The 17,155-nt window shown below is 39.7% G+C and overlaps 1 protein-coding gene and 1 long non-coding RNA gene across 9 annotated transcripts; both read left to right on the top strand.

Moving 5' to 3' along the window:
- Window positions 1–74: 74 nt before the first annotated feature.
- On the top strand, window positions 75–16,388 carry stradb (STE20 related adaptor beta). Of its 8 annotated transcripts, none has more exons than XM_034175963.1 (13): window positions 101–207; window positions 461–538; window positions 624–740; window positions 2,941–3,126; window positions 5,607–5,709; window positions 6,748–6,869; window positions 7,156–7,264; window positions 8,102–8,225; window positions 8,341–8,512; window positions 9,106–9,210; window positions 10,225–10,481; window positions 10,593–10,635; window positions 14,165–16,388. In XM_034175963.1, exons 3-13 carry the CDS (start codon window positions 729–731, stop codon window positions 14,324–14,326), a joined length of 1,395 nt encoding a protein of 464 aa, XP_034031854.1. In that variant the 5' UTR covers window positions 101–207; window positions 461–538; window positions 624–728; the 3' UTR covers window positions 14,327–16,388. The 8 variants fall into 8 exon arrangements, with proteins under 8 accessions (XP_034031861.1, XP_034031854.1, XP_034031883.1 ...); XM_034175992.1 differs by having other exon boundaries at window positions 104–207; window positions 3,046–3,126; XM_034175934.1 differs by having other exon boundaries at window positions 117–207; window positions 472–538; window positions 10,593–10,651.
- Window positions 738–1,239, top strand: LOC117515433. Its single transcript, XR_004562150.1, has 2 exons — window positions 738–858; window positions 892–1,239. It is a non-coding gene; the product is annotated as an uncharacterized LOC117515433 (long non-coding RNA).
- Window positions 16,389–17,155: the final 767 nt, after the last annotated feature.

The raw sequence follows: 17,155 nt of genomic DNA, 5'->3' as shown, positions 1-17,155 counted from the left end.
TCCTGTCAAGTTTTTCTTTTCATTTTTCCCTCTACTATTTGATTGTGTTCATTGACACTATACGTCGTTACTCGTAGACCATTAATCGCATGCACATATGTGTAAAATACAACCAAACAAAGAAACCGTTGTTTGAGATTTTAAGCGTTCCTTTTGTATTTTTTAACTTGTTTACGTTGCAGCGCCAGACCTGCTGTCGGTGAGAAGGTGAGCACCTTATAGTCTCTTATAAAATAGATAATTCGACAAATTAAACCTAACATGGGGCGAAATTTAAAGGAACACATATCTCTTTTTTATTAACATTGACGCTAACTGTCACCTCAAGCTAATGGCTGCAGTTAGCTTAACCTTGAAGTGGTATTTAATTTACAGTTCTATATTTTTGGCTGTAATCAGTTATTTCAGTGCACCTTATTAAAATAAGTGAACAAGCTAATTTAAACACTGTTCATCGAAGGTGTTTTACAGGCTGCATCACAGTATTCCTCCAGATGTTATGAGAAACCATGATGACGTCATGAGCCCATGCAGACAGGTATGTTGCAGATGGATGAATGGATGCTTTGTTGTTGCTGCTGCTGTTTGGGCATCCACTTTGTTCATATCATCTCATATTACAGTGTGTCTACCAGCTTTGCTTCTGTCTCCTTCCATCGCTGTCAGTCTCCTCTTGCAGCCTCTGAGCGGATGAAGCCCGTGATTTTAACCAACAACAAAAGGACTCCATGTCTTTCTTGGTAAGAGTAACACTCAGTGTTAATTTGGTATGTCTGCTGCATAAATATGGCCTCTTTACTGTGTGTACACATGCAGATCCCTCTGGTGAGATTTTCCCAGTAATATTTTAATTGTTATGTGTCACAGGATGCAAGCTATATTGGTTCATAGTAGTTTTACGGTGTTATTTTAGTTGATGATTGGCAATTATATAAATTTTAATTTGCATTTTTTTCTGCTCACTGTCAGTGAAATAAAAGAAGGACTACAGGAGGTTTAAAGCATGCCATTACCTTTATAAAAAGCTTGGCTGAAAAGTGTCCAATTTTTGCATTTTCATTTGCTGACATCCTTCTTAAAATCTACATACATATGGGCCATTATGAGTTGGCAAATGTCTGATGGTGATATTGCATTATACCAAAAATATACTCTCTGCCAACAACTGATTGCCACCAAGAAAAGCAAAGTAGTCCATGTGCAAAATAATTTTGATAGAATTGACTATTTAATGTTCAGGTAACAGAAATTCATTTTGGCAAGCAGGGAAAATGTGTTTCAAATTAAATGGTTGTATAAGTACTTATCTCTTTTCATGTAACACAACTAAATCATAACTTATAGCCAGCTGAATTTACACCAGCGTTCATTTTGAGAGCATATTGTTTTTTTAGTTTTTGACATCGTCTTGACTCAAATGTCATTTTGTCATTCTGAATTGTTTTAGTCAAATAAATATTACAAGACTTTCATCATCTAAATGTACGCAAGATTTTGTACAACTGTGTAGCGATTGTGTACATTTTTGGTGCCAAAAAAATTGAATTCCCAGTTGGTGCCTGAACACGAGTGTAATCTATGGTAAAAGTAGAGTTGTACAACACTGCAAGCGATCAGGAAATTTTAAAAATGTTTGTAAAAAAGTTGTGATGTCACTACACGTAGTGATGAACAAAATGTGAATAATTGGATAGAATTTCTGCAGATAAGGGGGAGTATGCATTTTTTACTTTAATTTTACAGACGGTTTTGTTTTCTAATTCATTGGTTCTTGAAGTAAATAATTTAAACAAATTTAAACATAATACAGATTATTTTTTTAATTTTGGAGCAATTGGTGAGCAATTTTGAGAGGTCTGCAGTAGCTGTGCCCGGGGGGCGGCACAGCTCTGCACATGTACAGCTCTGTGAACGATGTGGTGTTCCACTTATCCCTTTGCTAAAAGCATAAATATCATACAAGTGTAGACTGTGGACATGTAGGTACAACATGCAGTCAGTGATACTGACCTAACGGAAGCCTCCTGATTCTCTTTTGCAACATAAATCCCATGAAAAGCATGTTGCTGTCTTCAGTTTTTTTTGTTTGTTTGTTTTGTTTTTGTTTTTTGTTTTTTTTAGATTTTTTTTTATTTATTTTAGTGGTACATTTTAGGTTTGTGGAAAAATGTGGTAATAACCACGAGAGTACAACATAAACTGTAGGGAGTACTGTTGTGAGGCACATGGGCATAAGCGCTCGTGTCATGGGACTTGCCTGTACTCTGGTGTAGTTATCAATAATAGTAGGAAATTTTCGTGATATTTTAATATATCTCACCTGATTTTCTCATTTTTGGAACTGGGATGCAAATTGGGGCTAAATGTTTGCATAAGGCAGTGACTACCCCTTAGAGTTTAGGGAAGTCAGTCATTACAAAATTGGAAGTGTATGTTACAGAATTTATTTTATTTTATTTGTTCTTGTAGAAGTCTACTTCTAAGATAAGATGTTTAAAGAAAAAAAATTTGTTACAAAGCGGGGGGGGGGGGGGGCGGCTACCTGCCCAGACATAGAATTCTGAGGATATTTGCCTTGAAAATTCAGCTGTATTTAAATGTGGAAGGTAGCTATAAATGGACTGCACATATTGTTGCCCCTGGGCTTAAGTAGAGATAAATTGTGCATTTAGTTTTTGGCAGATAATTTTGTTTTTTTGGCATTCAAACATTAATATTTGTGCATCACTCATAATGGGCTCATGTAATTATGTATGTAGCTTTTAGCTTGCTTTATTGGAATACATTAGTCAGTCATTCCTTTTGATAAAGCTGTCTCCTAATAGCCTTTTATCATCAATCTGATACTCAGCTCCTCTGATACAGTTCCTCCTGAGTGCCTTCATGAGCCATTACTTCCACATGCTTGCCTCTCATTCCTCACAATCCCCAACTTTCCAGGGGCAGCATATCACAATTACTGCATCGCCCTCAAGCTCCATGTCCTCTCCACTCCTCTGTTGTCCTTTGGGGTGTCTCTCACCTGTGCTCCTCCCCCTTCACCAGGACTGTTCCTGCATATTCCACACTCAGGTCCAGCCCATGGACATAGAGGAGCGTTATGAGGACATCAGCCACCAGTTCCTGGTTAGTAGCCAAGACACAATGGATTCAGCATAGAGAGATGTGTCCACACTGGTGCTTTTATGTCCTAACATTGCTTTCATAAAGCACCATGGACCATCTCTCAGGAGCTGTTTTGGCTTCTGTGGCATTGCTGATGATTAAACTTAAATCATTCTTTTGCATGATTTCACCAGTTTGTAAATTACTGCTTTTTCAAAACCCGTAATAATGATTGTTAATGTACTACTTGATAATTGATTGCAATTATTAAGTATAAAATCCTTTTTCTTTTTCTTTTTTGCTCTGCTTGGTGTGAGATAGTTCTTTTCTGGAAGCCTTTCATGTTATGTCGTCACAGCACTGATTTGTCATTTTTGAAAGCATAAAGCTTGTTATTGTAAAATATATTTATTTAGAGCAGCTCATCAAGAGCTGGGCAGCACAACCCTGATGGTGTGAGTAGAGGAACAATAGACTGGAAATGTGTTGTGTAGGGATGTCCGAGGAGCAGGATTGGGAGTAATGACAGTTTTAATGATGCACGTGAGGGCAATTGGGTAATGGACAAAGCATACGAGCATAGATCTTAGATCAAAGCATACATGCGCTCAGTTGCTTTGAAAACCTGTATTATTTTCATAATCTTGTATGGGGTCTATGTGTTTACATTCAGTCAGCATTTTTTTATGGCTGGCTTCTTCTTTCGGCTGCTCTCATTGGGGGTCATCACAGCGGATCATCTGTCTCCATCTCACCCCATCGTCTGCATTTTCTTCTGTCACACCAACCGCCTGTATGTCCTCCCTCACCACATCCGTAAACCTCCTCGTTGGCCTCTCTCGTCTCCTCCAGCCAGGCAGCTCTATCCTCATCATCCTTCTCCCAGTGTGCCCTGGGTCCCTCCTCTGCACATGTCCAAACCACCTCAGTCTGGTCTCTCTGACTCTGGGGGCACAGTGGCTTCGTGAGTAGCACTGTTTCCTCACAGCAAGAAGGTCCTGGAATCACAACTGTAGTGTTTTCTTCTAAGCCGAGCTTCGACTGCTTTTCTCATAACTTCATACTGTGGCTTATCAGCTGTATGCCTCTGTAGTTACTACAGCTTTGCACATCACCCATTTTCTTAAAAATTGTTACCAGTACACATCCTCTCCAATTCTCAAGGTATTTTCTCAATTTCCAAGGTTTTATTGATCAATCTGGTTGAAAACTCCACCACCACCTTTTTTAACATCTCCACTGCGCTTTTAACTTCTGACTTTATTGGGATAGTATTTTTAAACCTACTGATCTGAGGTCCTTTTGTTGTGATTTGTTTGTAAGCAGTGGTGGGCACAGTTCAGCTACTAGCAAATTAACAAAGCTATTTTTTTCCATTAGCCGATTACCTTTTCAGTGACCGTAATTTTGAAAATGGTTAGACGGCCATTCGAGTGGGCCAGTTAGCTTCCACTTGAACTCGGCTAACTTTCTTTAAAGTTTAACACTCAAAAAAGCTTATAAACCTAAAATCATACATGTTTTCCCCCTGTTGACCCTTATACGCTATCCCAATAAGCAAAATAAACAGTGTGAAGCCAACAAGCATCACCTCGAGGAGATGGAGGATTAGAAGGTCAAACCAGAATAAATGCAGGAATTAGTTTAATAAATTTATTTTCTGTATTTTTATTTCTTATTCATTTAGTGCTTTCTGTACTGTGAATGAACTATATGTTGAATGGAAACTACAGTTTAATTTGTTCATTTAATTATTTATGTACATCTTGGTCATTACCTGATCTCGGGATGCTAAGCCTTTTTTTTTTTTTTTTTTTTTTTTTTTTTTTTTTTTTTGGAACCTCCATGAAAATTTCACCTCTTTCTGTTTTTCAGGGTGTTAGAGCCAAGAAAAAGAAACAACCTAAAGTAAAATTTACATAATAAAAGTTAGCAGTAGCTTCAGACGAAATGTTTTGGCAGTTTATCGGTTTACCCTTAGCACAAATAACTTTTCATTTCACGGATTAGTGGTTATCGAAGCTAACTTTTAGGTTAGCTGTGCCCACCGGTGCTTGTACGTTGGTGAATGGTAAGACACAAATAGTTTGATGAAAATATGATGTGTTTTATTTCTTTAAACCTGTAATTAATACTGTGCTAAAATGCAAAGAAAAGAAAAAAATGGCTTGGATCAGTATGAAAATCTGTTAATTAAACAATTTTTCAGTTTTGTTACATTAGTTTTGCTTTCACAACGCTGTATCTAGTACAGAGTCGTATTGGAATTTTCCACAAGAATTATGCCAGATGGCCGTCCTGATGCAACAACTCCAGTTCTACATGGTGAAACAGTCTCATAGCACCTGGTGTTCCCAAATGCTCTCTCAGTCAAGTACTAATCAGGACCTACCCTGCATCACTTCTGAGATCTGACAGGATCAGGTGCTCAGAGAGGCACAGTTTATTTTTGTCATAGTTTGAGATAAAGTCATGTTCTGAGTTTGTTTTTGTCCCTGCAGAGCTCTGACTGTTCTGAATACACTCTGCAAGGTCCAGCAGGTGGCGATGACATCACAGGGCTGTCACCTGAGCCAACCCACTACCAGCTACTGGCCGAGCTGGGTGAGAGTGTCTCTGTACAAACCTGAATGCAATGTCCAAGAAAAATCAAAGAGAGGTTTAGATTTATGTAGTTTGCAACTTAACAGCTCATTGGGCACTATCTTGGCTATCTGTGGCACATCTGTGCATTTGGGGTGTGGCCAACTCTACTTTTCTATTAAACTTTGGAGAAATAATCATGATTGGATGATGTCTCTGCTGCCTGAAAAGGTTCAAATTTGAGTTGTAATTTCAATTTTCAGTTTATTTTCATTTATATAGTGCCACATCACAACAAAGTTACCTCAAGGGGCTTCACACAAGTAAAGTCTAACCTTACCAAGTCCCAGAGCAAGCACACAGGCGACAGTGGTAAGGAAGAACTCCCTCTGAGGAAGACACCTCAAGCAGACCAGACTCAAAGGGGTGACCCTCTGCTTGGGCCATGCTACCGACACAAATTACAAAACAATTCAAAAACGAATATACAGGAAAGCAGCTGTAACAATAGAACACAACATACAAACTTGGAGTAAAACTCCAAGTATCTCACAACATGTATTCACTTATCCAGTACTTGAAGAAATCACACATTGGAAAAACATTGTCACTGAAAATGTCTGTTTTAGGGGTATTTTTATGTTAACAACAAGCACTTCTGTCATATTTAGACACTTATGAGAGTTAAAATCTAAAAGAGCAGGTAGTTTTACCTCTGAAAACAACAAGGAGCACTCAAAAGTACATTAATTATGAAATAATTTTTTTCACACATTTGTCACTGAGTTGTGACTCAAATTTTGAACACTTTCTTAAATACGTAGACAAGCTCATACATCTGCAAGTCATCGGCATAAGTTGTAGACCTAGGCATGATTACATCATCCCAGCAGAAACATGCTGTCACACCGATTAAAATTCAGTAACACTTTGCTGAACAGTTGGTGATGCAAACAGTGAAGACCACTACAACTCAGGGGAGTTGCATTTGTGACATAAATTCAAAAACATATAAAGATCTAGGGGGAAAAATTATGTTAAACTCTTGCCTTCTTGTAGGGAGGGGCTTCAACAACCTGAGCCAGGTGAACATGGCACGCCATACCCCCACCGGCCAACTGGTGGCAGTCAAACACACCAACCTGGACGAGTGTACAGAGGAAGAATTGCTACAGCTCATGGTGGGTGCCAAATTTATTTATTTTTTAAATTTTGTATTGTTTTTGTGGGTACAAAGCAATTAGTTGTAAATATGCAGCATATCCTCTTGTGTGTGTGTGTGTGTGTGTGTGTGTGTGTGTGTGTGTGTGTGTGTGTGTGTGTGTGTGTGTGTGTGTGTGTGTGTGTGTGTGTGTGTGTGTGTGTGTGTGTGTGTGTGTGTGTGTGTGTGTGTGTGTGTGTGTGTGTGTGTGTGTGTGTGTGTGTGTGTGTGTGTGTGTGTTGTTTGTGATGTTTCTTAATCCTTAGAATGAGGTCCTGCTGTCCAGGCTGTTCCGTCACAAAAACTTCCTGACATCGCGACTGGTTTTCAGCTCCTGCTCCCAGCTCTGGGTCCTGACGCCTCTCATGTCTTATGGTCAGCCATTCTCATGCAACACTCCAACACTTGAACAATTCTCTCATTTTTAAAGAAAGCAGGTTGGTCTTTAAATCCATCAAATACTGTTTTCTTGTGTTTTTGCATTACTTTAATTACCCAGCTTCACATTGTGTTTGAGGCTAAAAAATTGTAGATTCTGTATATTCATCATTAGAGAAACACCACAATTAACATTTGTACTGTCAACCATCCAGCGTAAAACTTGTGCCAAAATACCGATGCGGATCTGGATGTATCCACTGTGGCAACCCCAAGCAAACGGGAGCAGCCAAAAGGACAACTGTTTAGATTCCAATGGATGTGGAAATTCTACACAATTTTGGGCTTTTACAAATTTTTATTTTTCTGTGCAATTTCAAGGGGGAAAATATTAATTTAGACTTCTCAAAATTAAAAAAAAAAAATTGAAAATTATCTCTTTTACAGTCCAGCTGGAAAATAATAATGACTTGATATAAATTTTAAAAAATTCTAGGCCAAAATAATAGATTGCATAAGTAAAGGCATCCTTTAGAATAACACAAGTAAAAAAATCATCAGTTTTACAGCCATTTTTTCTTCAGTGGATGGATATATGAAGATTTACAGTTCAGTGAAGATGTCTTGGACTTCATTCACATTAATCATTAAGAAATTATTAAATGACAATGATAATGGTACATGAGAAATTCTGTTAAAAAAAAATAACAAAGATGCAAGGTCTTGACCCCCCCCCCTTGTGTGACTGGTTTGTATTAGAAAATGCAACTAGGCTACAGTAATTGGCTAACACAGGCTTCACTAGTTGACACTTTCTTCTCTTCTTGACTGCAGGCTCTGCAGACACCTTACTGAGGACATATTTTCCAGATGGAATGAGTGAATCCTTGATAGCGTACCTGCTGTATGGCGTGCTCAAGGCATTGGAATACCTTCACCGGATGGCCTACATTCACCGGTCAAAACACAAACACAAGATCGGATGCTCACACACGGAAGAAATTCCATTCCAAATAAAAATATGTTTGCTTAGATACAGTATGTTTGTGTCATACCTGATCCTCTTCCTTTAGGGGTGTGAAGGCTAGCCATATCCTGCTGTCAGGAGAGGGCCACGTCTACCTCTCAGGGCTCCACAGTGTTTACAGTATGATGCGTGAGGGAAAGAGGATGAGAGCCGTGTTTGACATGCCCCACCACAGCCCTTCCCTGCTGCCCTGGCTCAGCCCTGAACTACTGCGGCAGGTCAGGACTTGTTACTGTGTATTTAAGTCAAGAATACTCTTGTAGCATGACAATCGGATTAACAACAGCATTTTTGAAACACTATTTATGGATGATGATATTGTGGATCTGGGCATGGAAGAGTGTCCTACTAGTTTCATGAGAACAAGTCTATTAGTGTGCTGAAGAAACTAGATATTTTTACACCTGCGCAGAGCAGTAGCACATCCAGGGTATTGTTTTCTGTATTTGTGCCTGTCAATCTATGTTTGAACTAAGTAACTGAATTGTGTTTTTAATACAATTTGGGGCAAAGTTGGTGAAATGATTGCAGGTCAGCCAAGGACATAGTGGCTTCATCTTGAGACAAATTAGTTAAAGGCCATGTTCTGAATTTGGGTCCAAATGCTTACATATTAGGAATATTTAGAACTTGAGAACTTGTCATAAACTGTGAATCACAAATAATTTGACTCTGTGTCAAACCTGTAAGTCTCTGAGTGCACCTTGTCATTTTTCTTTCTTTCTTGTCAACATATATTGTTGAAGTCAGACCTTTTTCTGACTTCATTCTGTTCTGTTGCTCCTTCCCCATATGCTGTTGATCTCAGTAGGACCTGCATGGGTATGGAGTGAAATCAGATATCTACAGTTTGGGTATTGTGGCCTGCGAGCTGGTCAGTGGCAGGGTGCCCTTCCAAGATATGCCACCTACTCAGGTAACAAGAAGCACTTTGGGTGAATAATGGTGAAGCAAGATATCCCTCATTAATAGGCAGAGGACTACAAATGTTATAGCAAAACTCATGCGACATGTGATTAAGATGAGCCATCCATGATGTGAATATGAACTTAACACTGTTAAGTAATGGGGAGCAGGTTAGGTCTTTGAGTATGGATTGGCGCCACACATCTCCTCATCCATTAAATACAGAACTACCTTGGGTTCTTGATGGCAGACAACTGGTCATTCCCTACTTCTCAAAAGTATCCACCTATATGCCACAGCCAGGTGAAAAGTCAGTGTCCCACTGCGGTCCTTAACACTGACACTGGACTTACTTATTGTAATAAAACAAATCCATGAGATTTAAATTATGTTACTCTTTATTTATCTGTCCTAATTTGACATATCAAAGTACTTCATCCTAGTCTGTTGTCGATCAAAATTGTGATTAAAGGTCTGGGTCGACCCCAGACAAATTTTCAGATTTCAAACTGTTCCCCGGTGTTCTTAAAGCTTGGGAATGGGTGCTCTAATGATTGAAGATTATGCCATTTGGCTCCATTGTTGTCACCCCACCATTCCCTTCCCCATTTAAAAACAAGTGCAAATTCTCACCTTTTCCACACAATGAGAAAGGAATAGAAGCTTTTTGTGTCAGCAGCTGCTTTTTATGTACAGCTAGCTGTGTGTCACACCATGGTAACTGTCCTTTGACACATAATTTACACAGGGACAACTGTGCCTGTTGCCACGCCTAATCAAAAGGTGACAGGACCAGCAACATCCACCAAATAACTCTATTCCCCTGTTACCATGGAAATGTGTTCACAGAACTCCACAAAATCAAATCAACTCATCTACTTTATAAAGGCTTCCTATGTTGCTAATATTACATATCTAACGTTTGCTGATCTTGAGTTCTTGTGTTCACCAGAATGTCTCCCCCCACACAGATGTTCCGGGGTCAGGTGGTACTGTCTGACTGTGTTTGAATCTTCCTGGTCAGATGTTGCTGCAGAAGCTGCGTGGCTCACACTGCTGCCTGCTCGATGTGGCTCCCTTCCCGCTGGGTGAGCTGGGAGGCCTGAAGGTGTCACGGTCTGGAGTTGATTCTGGCATTGGGGAGAGCGTGATCACTGGAATCCTGACGCACAGTGCCACTGCCCCTCCAGCTGACCGACCTCAAAGCCCCGGACCTAAGAACCACTCCGTCACCCTGCACAATTTGGTCCAGCTGTGTCTGCAGCAGCAGCCCGAGCGCAGGTTGTTACATTACAGGCGTGACATGGCTGCTGCATGTTTTAATGCAAATTAAAATGAGGTTGAGTTGTGGACAAAGCAACAAATTGTGATTTTTGTCTTTGACTTCCACAGACCATCAGCTTCGACACTGCTGACCCATGCCTTCTTCAAGCAGGTTGGTGTTCAACACAGTGGAAGCTCCCAAAGTTTTTTCTTTGTCTTTAGTTTTTTTTCTTGATGGAGCTTGATTATTTAGCACTGTAGCACCAGAATTAGCAGTAAATGTGCAAACTTGCAATTTAAAGTAAATTTTTAAGGGCCTACTACAGTCATGTTCATTCAAGGCAAATCAAGTCTGGGAGCATACACTGGGACCACAATTTACCACATCCATCCAACTCCACGGAAAAGCCTTGGTTCCTGGTGACAACTCAACACTCAGGCACCTATGTGCTAGATCATGTTCAGAGAAACACACCACCTTGCCAGAATGTTGAAGCTGACGCTCCCACACAATGCAAGTGATGGTCCTCATCTTAGTCTCTATAACAGGGGTAGGCAACCTGTTCCAGAAAGAGCCATGAGGGTGCAGGTTTTCTTTGCAGCCACTGACTCCACCAGGTGATTTTACTGATTAATATCACTTTGAGCAGATGGAATCAGTTAATTAGTGAAATCACCTGGTGGAGTCAGTGGCTGCAAAGAAAACCTGCACCCTCATGGCTCTTTCTGGAACAGGTTGCCTACCCCTGCTCTATAAGTAACTGCTCGTTTGATACAAAGTCATTCCAGTGGTACCCAAGGATCCTCTGAAGATATTTGGTACCAAAGTCATCCAGTCATCACCTTAGTTCACTGTTTAGGGTAGTATCTCACTGGGGCGCAACTGGTGGAGAAACACAAAGTCATGCCAAAACATTTGCATAGGCGACAACTTTTAATGTAAAATTTCAATGATTTGCTTCCCCTGCCCACTGGCACCTTAAGCATTAATAAGCATTAAACGTATTCCCACTGCAGTCCTCACGGAAAAATAAATGAAGAAAAACACAAACACAATAAATCTTGTTTGTGTGGCTCCTTCATGGCTGGACAGGATGTGTCCAACCTGCAGACTCACTTGGCCGCTTCCACAAGTGCTGATCCTCTTGGCTCATATACAACCCCAAGTCCAGTGAAGTTGGGATGTTGTGTAAAATGCAAATTAAAAACAGAATACTATGATTTGCAAATCCTCTTCAACCTATATTCAATTGAACACACCACAAAGACAAAATATTTAATGTTCAAACTGATAGACTTTGTTGTGTTTGTGCAAATATTTGCTCATTTTAGAATGGATGCCTGCAATACCTTTCAAAAAAGTTAGGACGGGGCAACAAAAGACTGGGAAAGTTGATGAATGCCCAAAGAACACCTAACTGGAAACAGGTGAGTGTCATGATTGGGTATAAAAGGAGCATCCCCAAAAGGCTTAGCCATTCACAAGTAAAGATGCGGCGAGGATCACCACTTTGTGAACAACTGCGTGAAAAAATATTCCAACAGTTTAAGAACAATGTTTCTCAACGTTCAATTGCAAGAATTTAGGGATTCCATCATCCACAGTCCATAATATAATCAGAAGATTCAGAGAATCTGAAGAACTTTCTACACGTAAGCGGCAATGCGGAAAACCAACATTGAATGCCCATGACTTTCGATCCCTCAGGCGGCACTGCATTAAAAACCGACATCATTGTGTAAAGGATCTTACCACATGGGCTCAGGAACACTTCAGAAAACCATTGTCAGTTAACACAGTTCATCGCTACATGTGCAAGTGCAAGTTAAAACTCTACCATGCAAAGCGAAAGCCATACATCAACAACATCCAGAAACGCCGCTGCCTTCTCTGGGCCCGAGCTCAGTTGAAATGGACAGACGCAAAGTGGAAAAGTGTGCTGTGTTGTGATGAGTCCACATTTCAGATTGTTTTTGGAAATCATGGACATCATGTCCTCCAGACGAAAGAGGAAAAAGACCATCCAGATTGTTACCAGCGTAAAGTTCAAAAGCCAGCATCGATGATGGTATGGGGGCGTGTTAGTGCCCATGGCATGGGCAACTTACACATCTGTGATGGCACCATCAGTGCTGAAAGGTACATCCAGGTTTTGGAGCAACACATGCTGCCATCCAAGCAACATCTTTCAGGGACCTCCCTGCTTATTTCAGCAAGACAATGCCAAGCCACATTCTGCATGTGTTACAACAGCATGGCTTCGAAGTAAAAGAGTGCAGGTACTAGACTGGCCTGCCTGCAGTCCAGATCTGTCGCCCATTGAAAATGTGTGGCACATTATGAAGCGCAAAATACGACAACAGAGACCCCGGACTGTTGAACAACTGAAGTTGTACATCAGAATGAGAAAGAATTCCACCTACAAAGCTTCATCATTTAGTGTCCTCAGTTTCCAAACGCTTATTGATTGTTGTTAGAAGGAAAGGTGATGTAACACAGTGGTAAACATACCACTGTCTCAGCTTTTTTGAAACGTGTTGCAGGCATCCATTTCAAAATGAGCAAATATTTGCACAAAAACAAAGTTTATCAGTTTGAACATTAAATATCTTGTCTTTGTGGTGTATTCAATTGAATATAGGCTGAAGAGGATTTGCAAATCATTGTATTCTATTTTTATTTACATTTTACACAACGTCCCAACTTCACTGGAATTGGGGTAGTAAAAGGAAAAGTGTGTGTTGTTGTCTTACATGTTGCACATGTTCTAAGTCACGGAGACTACATGGAGAGGGGTACGAGACACACGCTTGACTATTTAGTGGGGAAGTTTGTCGCAAATTTTTTTGGTCTTTTCAAAAATCGAGTGGCACGCGGACGCCGCCCTGCAACTCATGCGAGGGAATGGTGAAGCCCCTTTCACTTCACGCTGGACTGCGCAAATTCCCTCACGGATGCCATGCACAGGCTGTCGCAGTCGGGTGAGATCCTACCCTTTAACGTACACATCTCACAACCATACAGTAAGACAGGAAGCATCAGGACCCTACAGACTTGGACCGTCGCACTTCTGCAGTGATATCAGAATTGCGGAAAACCTCAGTCCAGCGACCTCCTGATTCCATAAGTTCCTCCCAGGTAGGAATCCCAGGGTGAGGACAGGGGTCTTGACCCCCAAAATTAGAAGGCTGTCCCTCTCAACAGTTCATTATAAACCCACTTCAGTCAAGTCATCTGCTTTTAGGACTTATTTTGACCTTTATGTAAAGCTGATGAGAGCCAGCAATTAGCAATGAGACACTTGTAATGACTTTCTTGTGTATTTAAAACATTTGAACATGTTAACCCTGAAGTTATTTATTGCTCTGTAATCTATTCCATGGGCACCTCCACATTAGGGGCAGTGGGACTTGGCCGCACCACAACATGTTCTGGAGCAGTAATCAGCATGATCAGTAATTCAGATTCCACTGAAACAAAAACTATTTTAAACATTGCTCTGTGTTTATTATATATGAGATATGCTTGCTCAATAAATAATCAGGCTTTCCTTTAAATACTTTTAATTCAGGTTCAGTTTTGGGTGCAGAATTGCTCTTGAGAAGTATTTCTGTGAAATGTAATTTCCACCCATGTTGAAAATAATGTAAAATGCTGCATATTGAGTCAGTGCTTGAGTCAGCTTTGTGTTCTGTGGCAGGTGAAGAGACACACCAGAGAGTCCTTCCTTGGCCTCATGTACCCAGCAGTGCCCCTCACGAGCTCCGACGACCCTCCAGTATCCTGTCCCCCTGCCCCGCCCTGTCACACACCACCATCACGTGGCATCGACACAGCCGAGGCGGTGTGGGACTTCTCCTAACCCCACGTCACTCGAGCTAGCAAGCCAAACACAGGACGACCAAAAGAGAAGCAATGAGGCCAAATTCTACTGTGGATTTTTTTAAGAACATAAACCCGACTGAGCCTTTTTTTTAAACTAGTTTTATAGTTTTTTTTTTTCTTTTGATATATATGTTTGTACTTTGTGTTGTTGGGGGAGTATGGCGACTGTGAATTTGCTGGATAAAAGAATCTGCTGTGATCTTTTAATGAGCTGTAATAATAACGTGTTGTTAATGACAACAATCAAATGCTTCCTCTGAGATGAAGGCAACTATGGTTTAAAGGAAAAATCCACCCTCAAATATTTTGTTAATAGCATTTCACTGTGCTTATTGTGTCTGCAAGTTTTTCAAAATAAATCTTGTTTTTTAATTGATTGGAGTTAGCTCTTCAAAATAAGTCTATCGACTCAGCAGTCTCATGTGACAAAACCCATTATTGAGGTCACAGAGATATGAATGCTGTTAACAGACACCAGTGCACTGCAAACATACAAGTTGCATATCTAGGAAGTGCTGCAACTTTCTCTCAGTTGGGCAAATTCTTATTTGTCAACTTCATCTAGCCATTGTTGTGAAGCTGCTTAAAAATCATTGTGGGAAATTGAGGATGTCTCTAATTAAATAAATTACAAAATAGGGGAAAATGGTGTAGTAGGGGTTTTAAAAAATACATTAGGGTATGCGAGGGTGGATTTTTCTTCTTTCTCTGTTTTAAAGCCTTATGATGACTGTGAAGAATATAGAGGCAGATGAAATGTCAGCGATTGCTCGCAATAAATAATCGAGTTTGGCAAAATTTTGAGATGTATAGTGGACAGTGCTGTGCAAAAACAAAAATTGAAAGCAGTTTAAAATTTTGATAATTCACTTTTTTCTTCTTTATAATCAGTAAGTCAACAGCCAATTAAATTTGAAATGTACACACATTTGTATTCCAATAGAAATAAGTTAATGCAAGAAACAGAGCCATTATCTATTGATATCATTTTATTAAAAATAAAATCTGTCATGGTAGGTGCCCAGTACACGACAACACAAAGGCAAATGCCAGTAATCAGTTGATAAAAATAACATTACTGTGAAAACCTAATTTACCACAAATAAAGTTTCACTGTAACTTGCAGATTACATAAAAAAATAATGCATTTTAAAATGTGAAAAGTGGTCATACATTGCACTTATTTGCATCGATTTATTTATAATAGAAATAATCAAGTCTATATTATATTTTTGCATTGATAATAATTGCATATTATGTTAATTATTGAATGCTATTTACCAAATATTACATATTTAGCAGCTTTTCAGTATTTTTAAAAGCCAACTAAGACTTTTGCACAGTGCTGTATTATAAAACGTGAGGCCAGAAATGTGGTAAATATGTTTTTGGATTGCTGAATAGCAGTTAGAACTGACTTTTTAATTTGTACTGTTTTGCATTAACAGGTTTTATTGCCCTGATGTCATTATAATGATGTAGCTGCAATTTCCTGCCATTTTTGTTGATTGTATTTTAAAGTGTGAGTAGACTAACTGTGGGGATTTTTAGAAAATAAGTCCTGTATCGGCTTTGAGCTGGGCTGGTGCTTATCCGTGGATATCATAGCAGGAAGCCGATGAGTGTCTCCAGCGCCACCTGGAAGGGACACCAGTTTGTCGCAGGTTACTCCCCCAGCCAGGATCGGTACATGACATCACATATGTGTAAGGACAAATGGGACAATGTGCAACCTGGACTCTGGAAAAGAGCACTTGAGCAATATATGATATTTAGTATTCCACGAGTTCAAAACCATCAGTAAAAAAAAACAGTATTTTTCCTGCCCTCATCATGCCGAAAGAAAAGTTCTGCTGTGTTGTGTGATCACTTGTCCAGCAATGCCTTTGTGTTTTCATGAAATATACTGTATTTGCAATAGTGATTTCTTTGTAACTGTGATCATCTGGACTGTGTAGAATGACTGATTTACAGTACGCAGACATGGTAACTATGAGCCTTATGTATACATGTAATATAAATTATAGCTCCAAATGTGATTCTTCATGTTCTGTTTGCTGTCGAATGGAAACACTAAAGACACTGTATTCCAAAATGTGCTTAAAGCTACAGTGTGCAGGATTTAAGGGTGTTTATTTGCATAAATGAAATCTAGCGTTCATAACCATCTGTTCATTATTGTATGATCACCTACAATGATGAATTGATGTGTTTCATCATATCTTCATGAGAGCGGGCCCACTCATGGAGGTCACCATATTGGCCCGCTATTTTGATACAGTATCCCAAAAGGGACGTACTCGCTCTGCCTTTTGCGATTTGCATTATGGATGGAAAAACAGAAGAGGAAGCAGTAGTTGTTCCCCTAAACTCTGTCTACTGGTTGCTAGTGCAGGCTAACAGGTTAGAGAACGCTCGTTTTGGTGAAATGGAGTATAATACATATTGCTTAATACTGTACAAGAGAAGGCAAGGGAGCATTCATCCCCACTGAAAAAGAAGCAAATACATGAAGGGAAATTACCAGCAATGCCATAATGCAATCTGCAACCTCACCAGTAGATGACAGTAAATCTTACACCGTAGTTTTAAGACAAATGATTGCATATTTCATGCTTCTAAAGATTACACAAGCTGCATAAATGTCAAATGGACAATAAGAGAGCAAAACAGTCACTATGCCACTTGCCAGAATGCAACTATTGTGTTATAGTTGTTTGCAAGCACTTTAGCCACAACATATAGAATATTGAATTAATGAAACTATTTATTCCCTGTGGTTAGTGAGGAAAGCACAGAATTAATA

This window comes from Thalassophryne amazonica, chromosome 1, assembly GCF_902500255.1.
Source record: "Thalassophryne amazonica chromosome 1, fThaAma1.1, whole genome shotgun sequence".
Lineage (NCBI taxonomy): Eukaryota > Metazoa > Chordata > Actinopteri > Batrachoidiformes > Batrachoididae > Thalassophryne > Thalassophryne amazonica.
The sequence above is the reverse complement of the archived record's forward strand: the minus strand, read 5'-3'. Positions and strand labels throughout refer to the sequence as shown.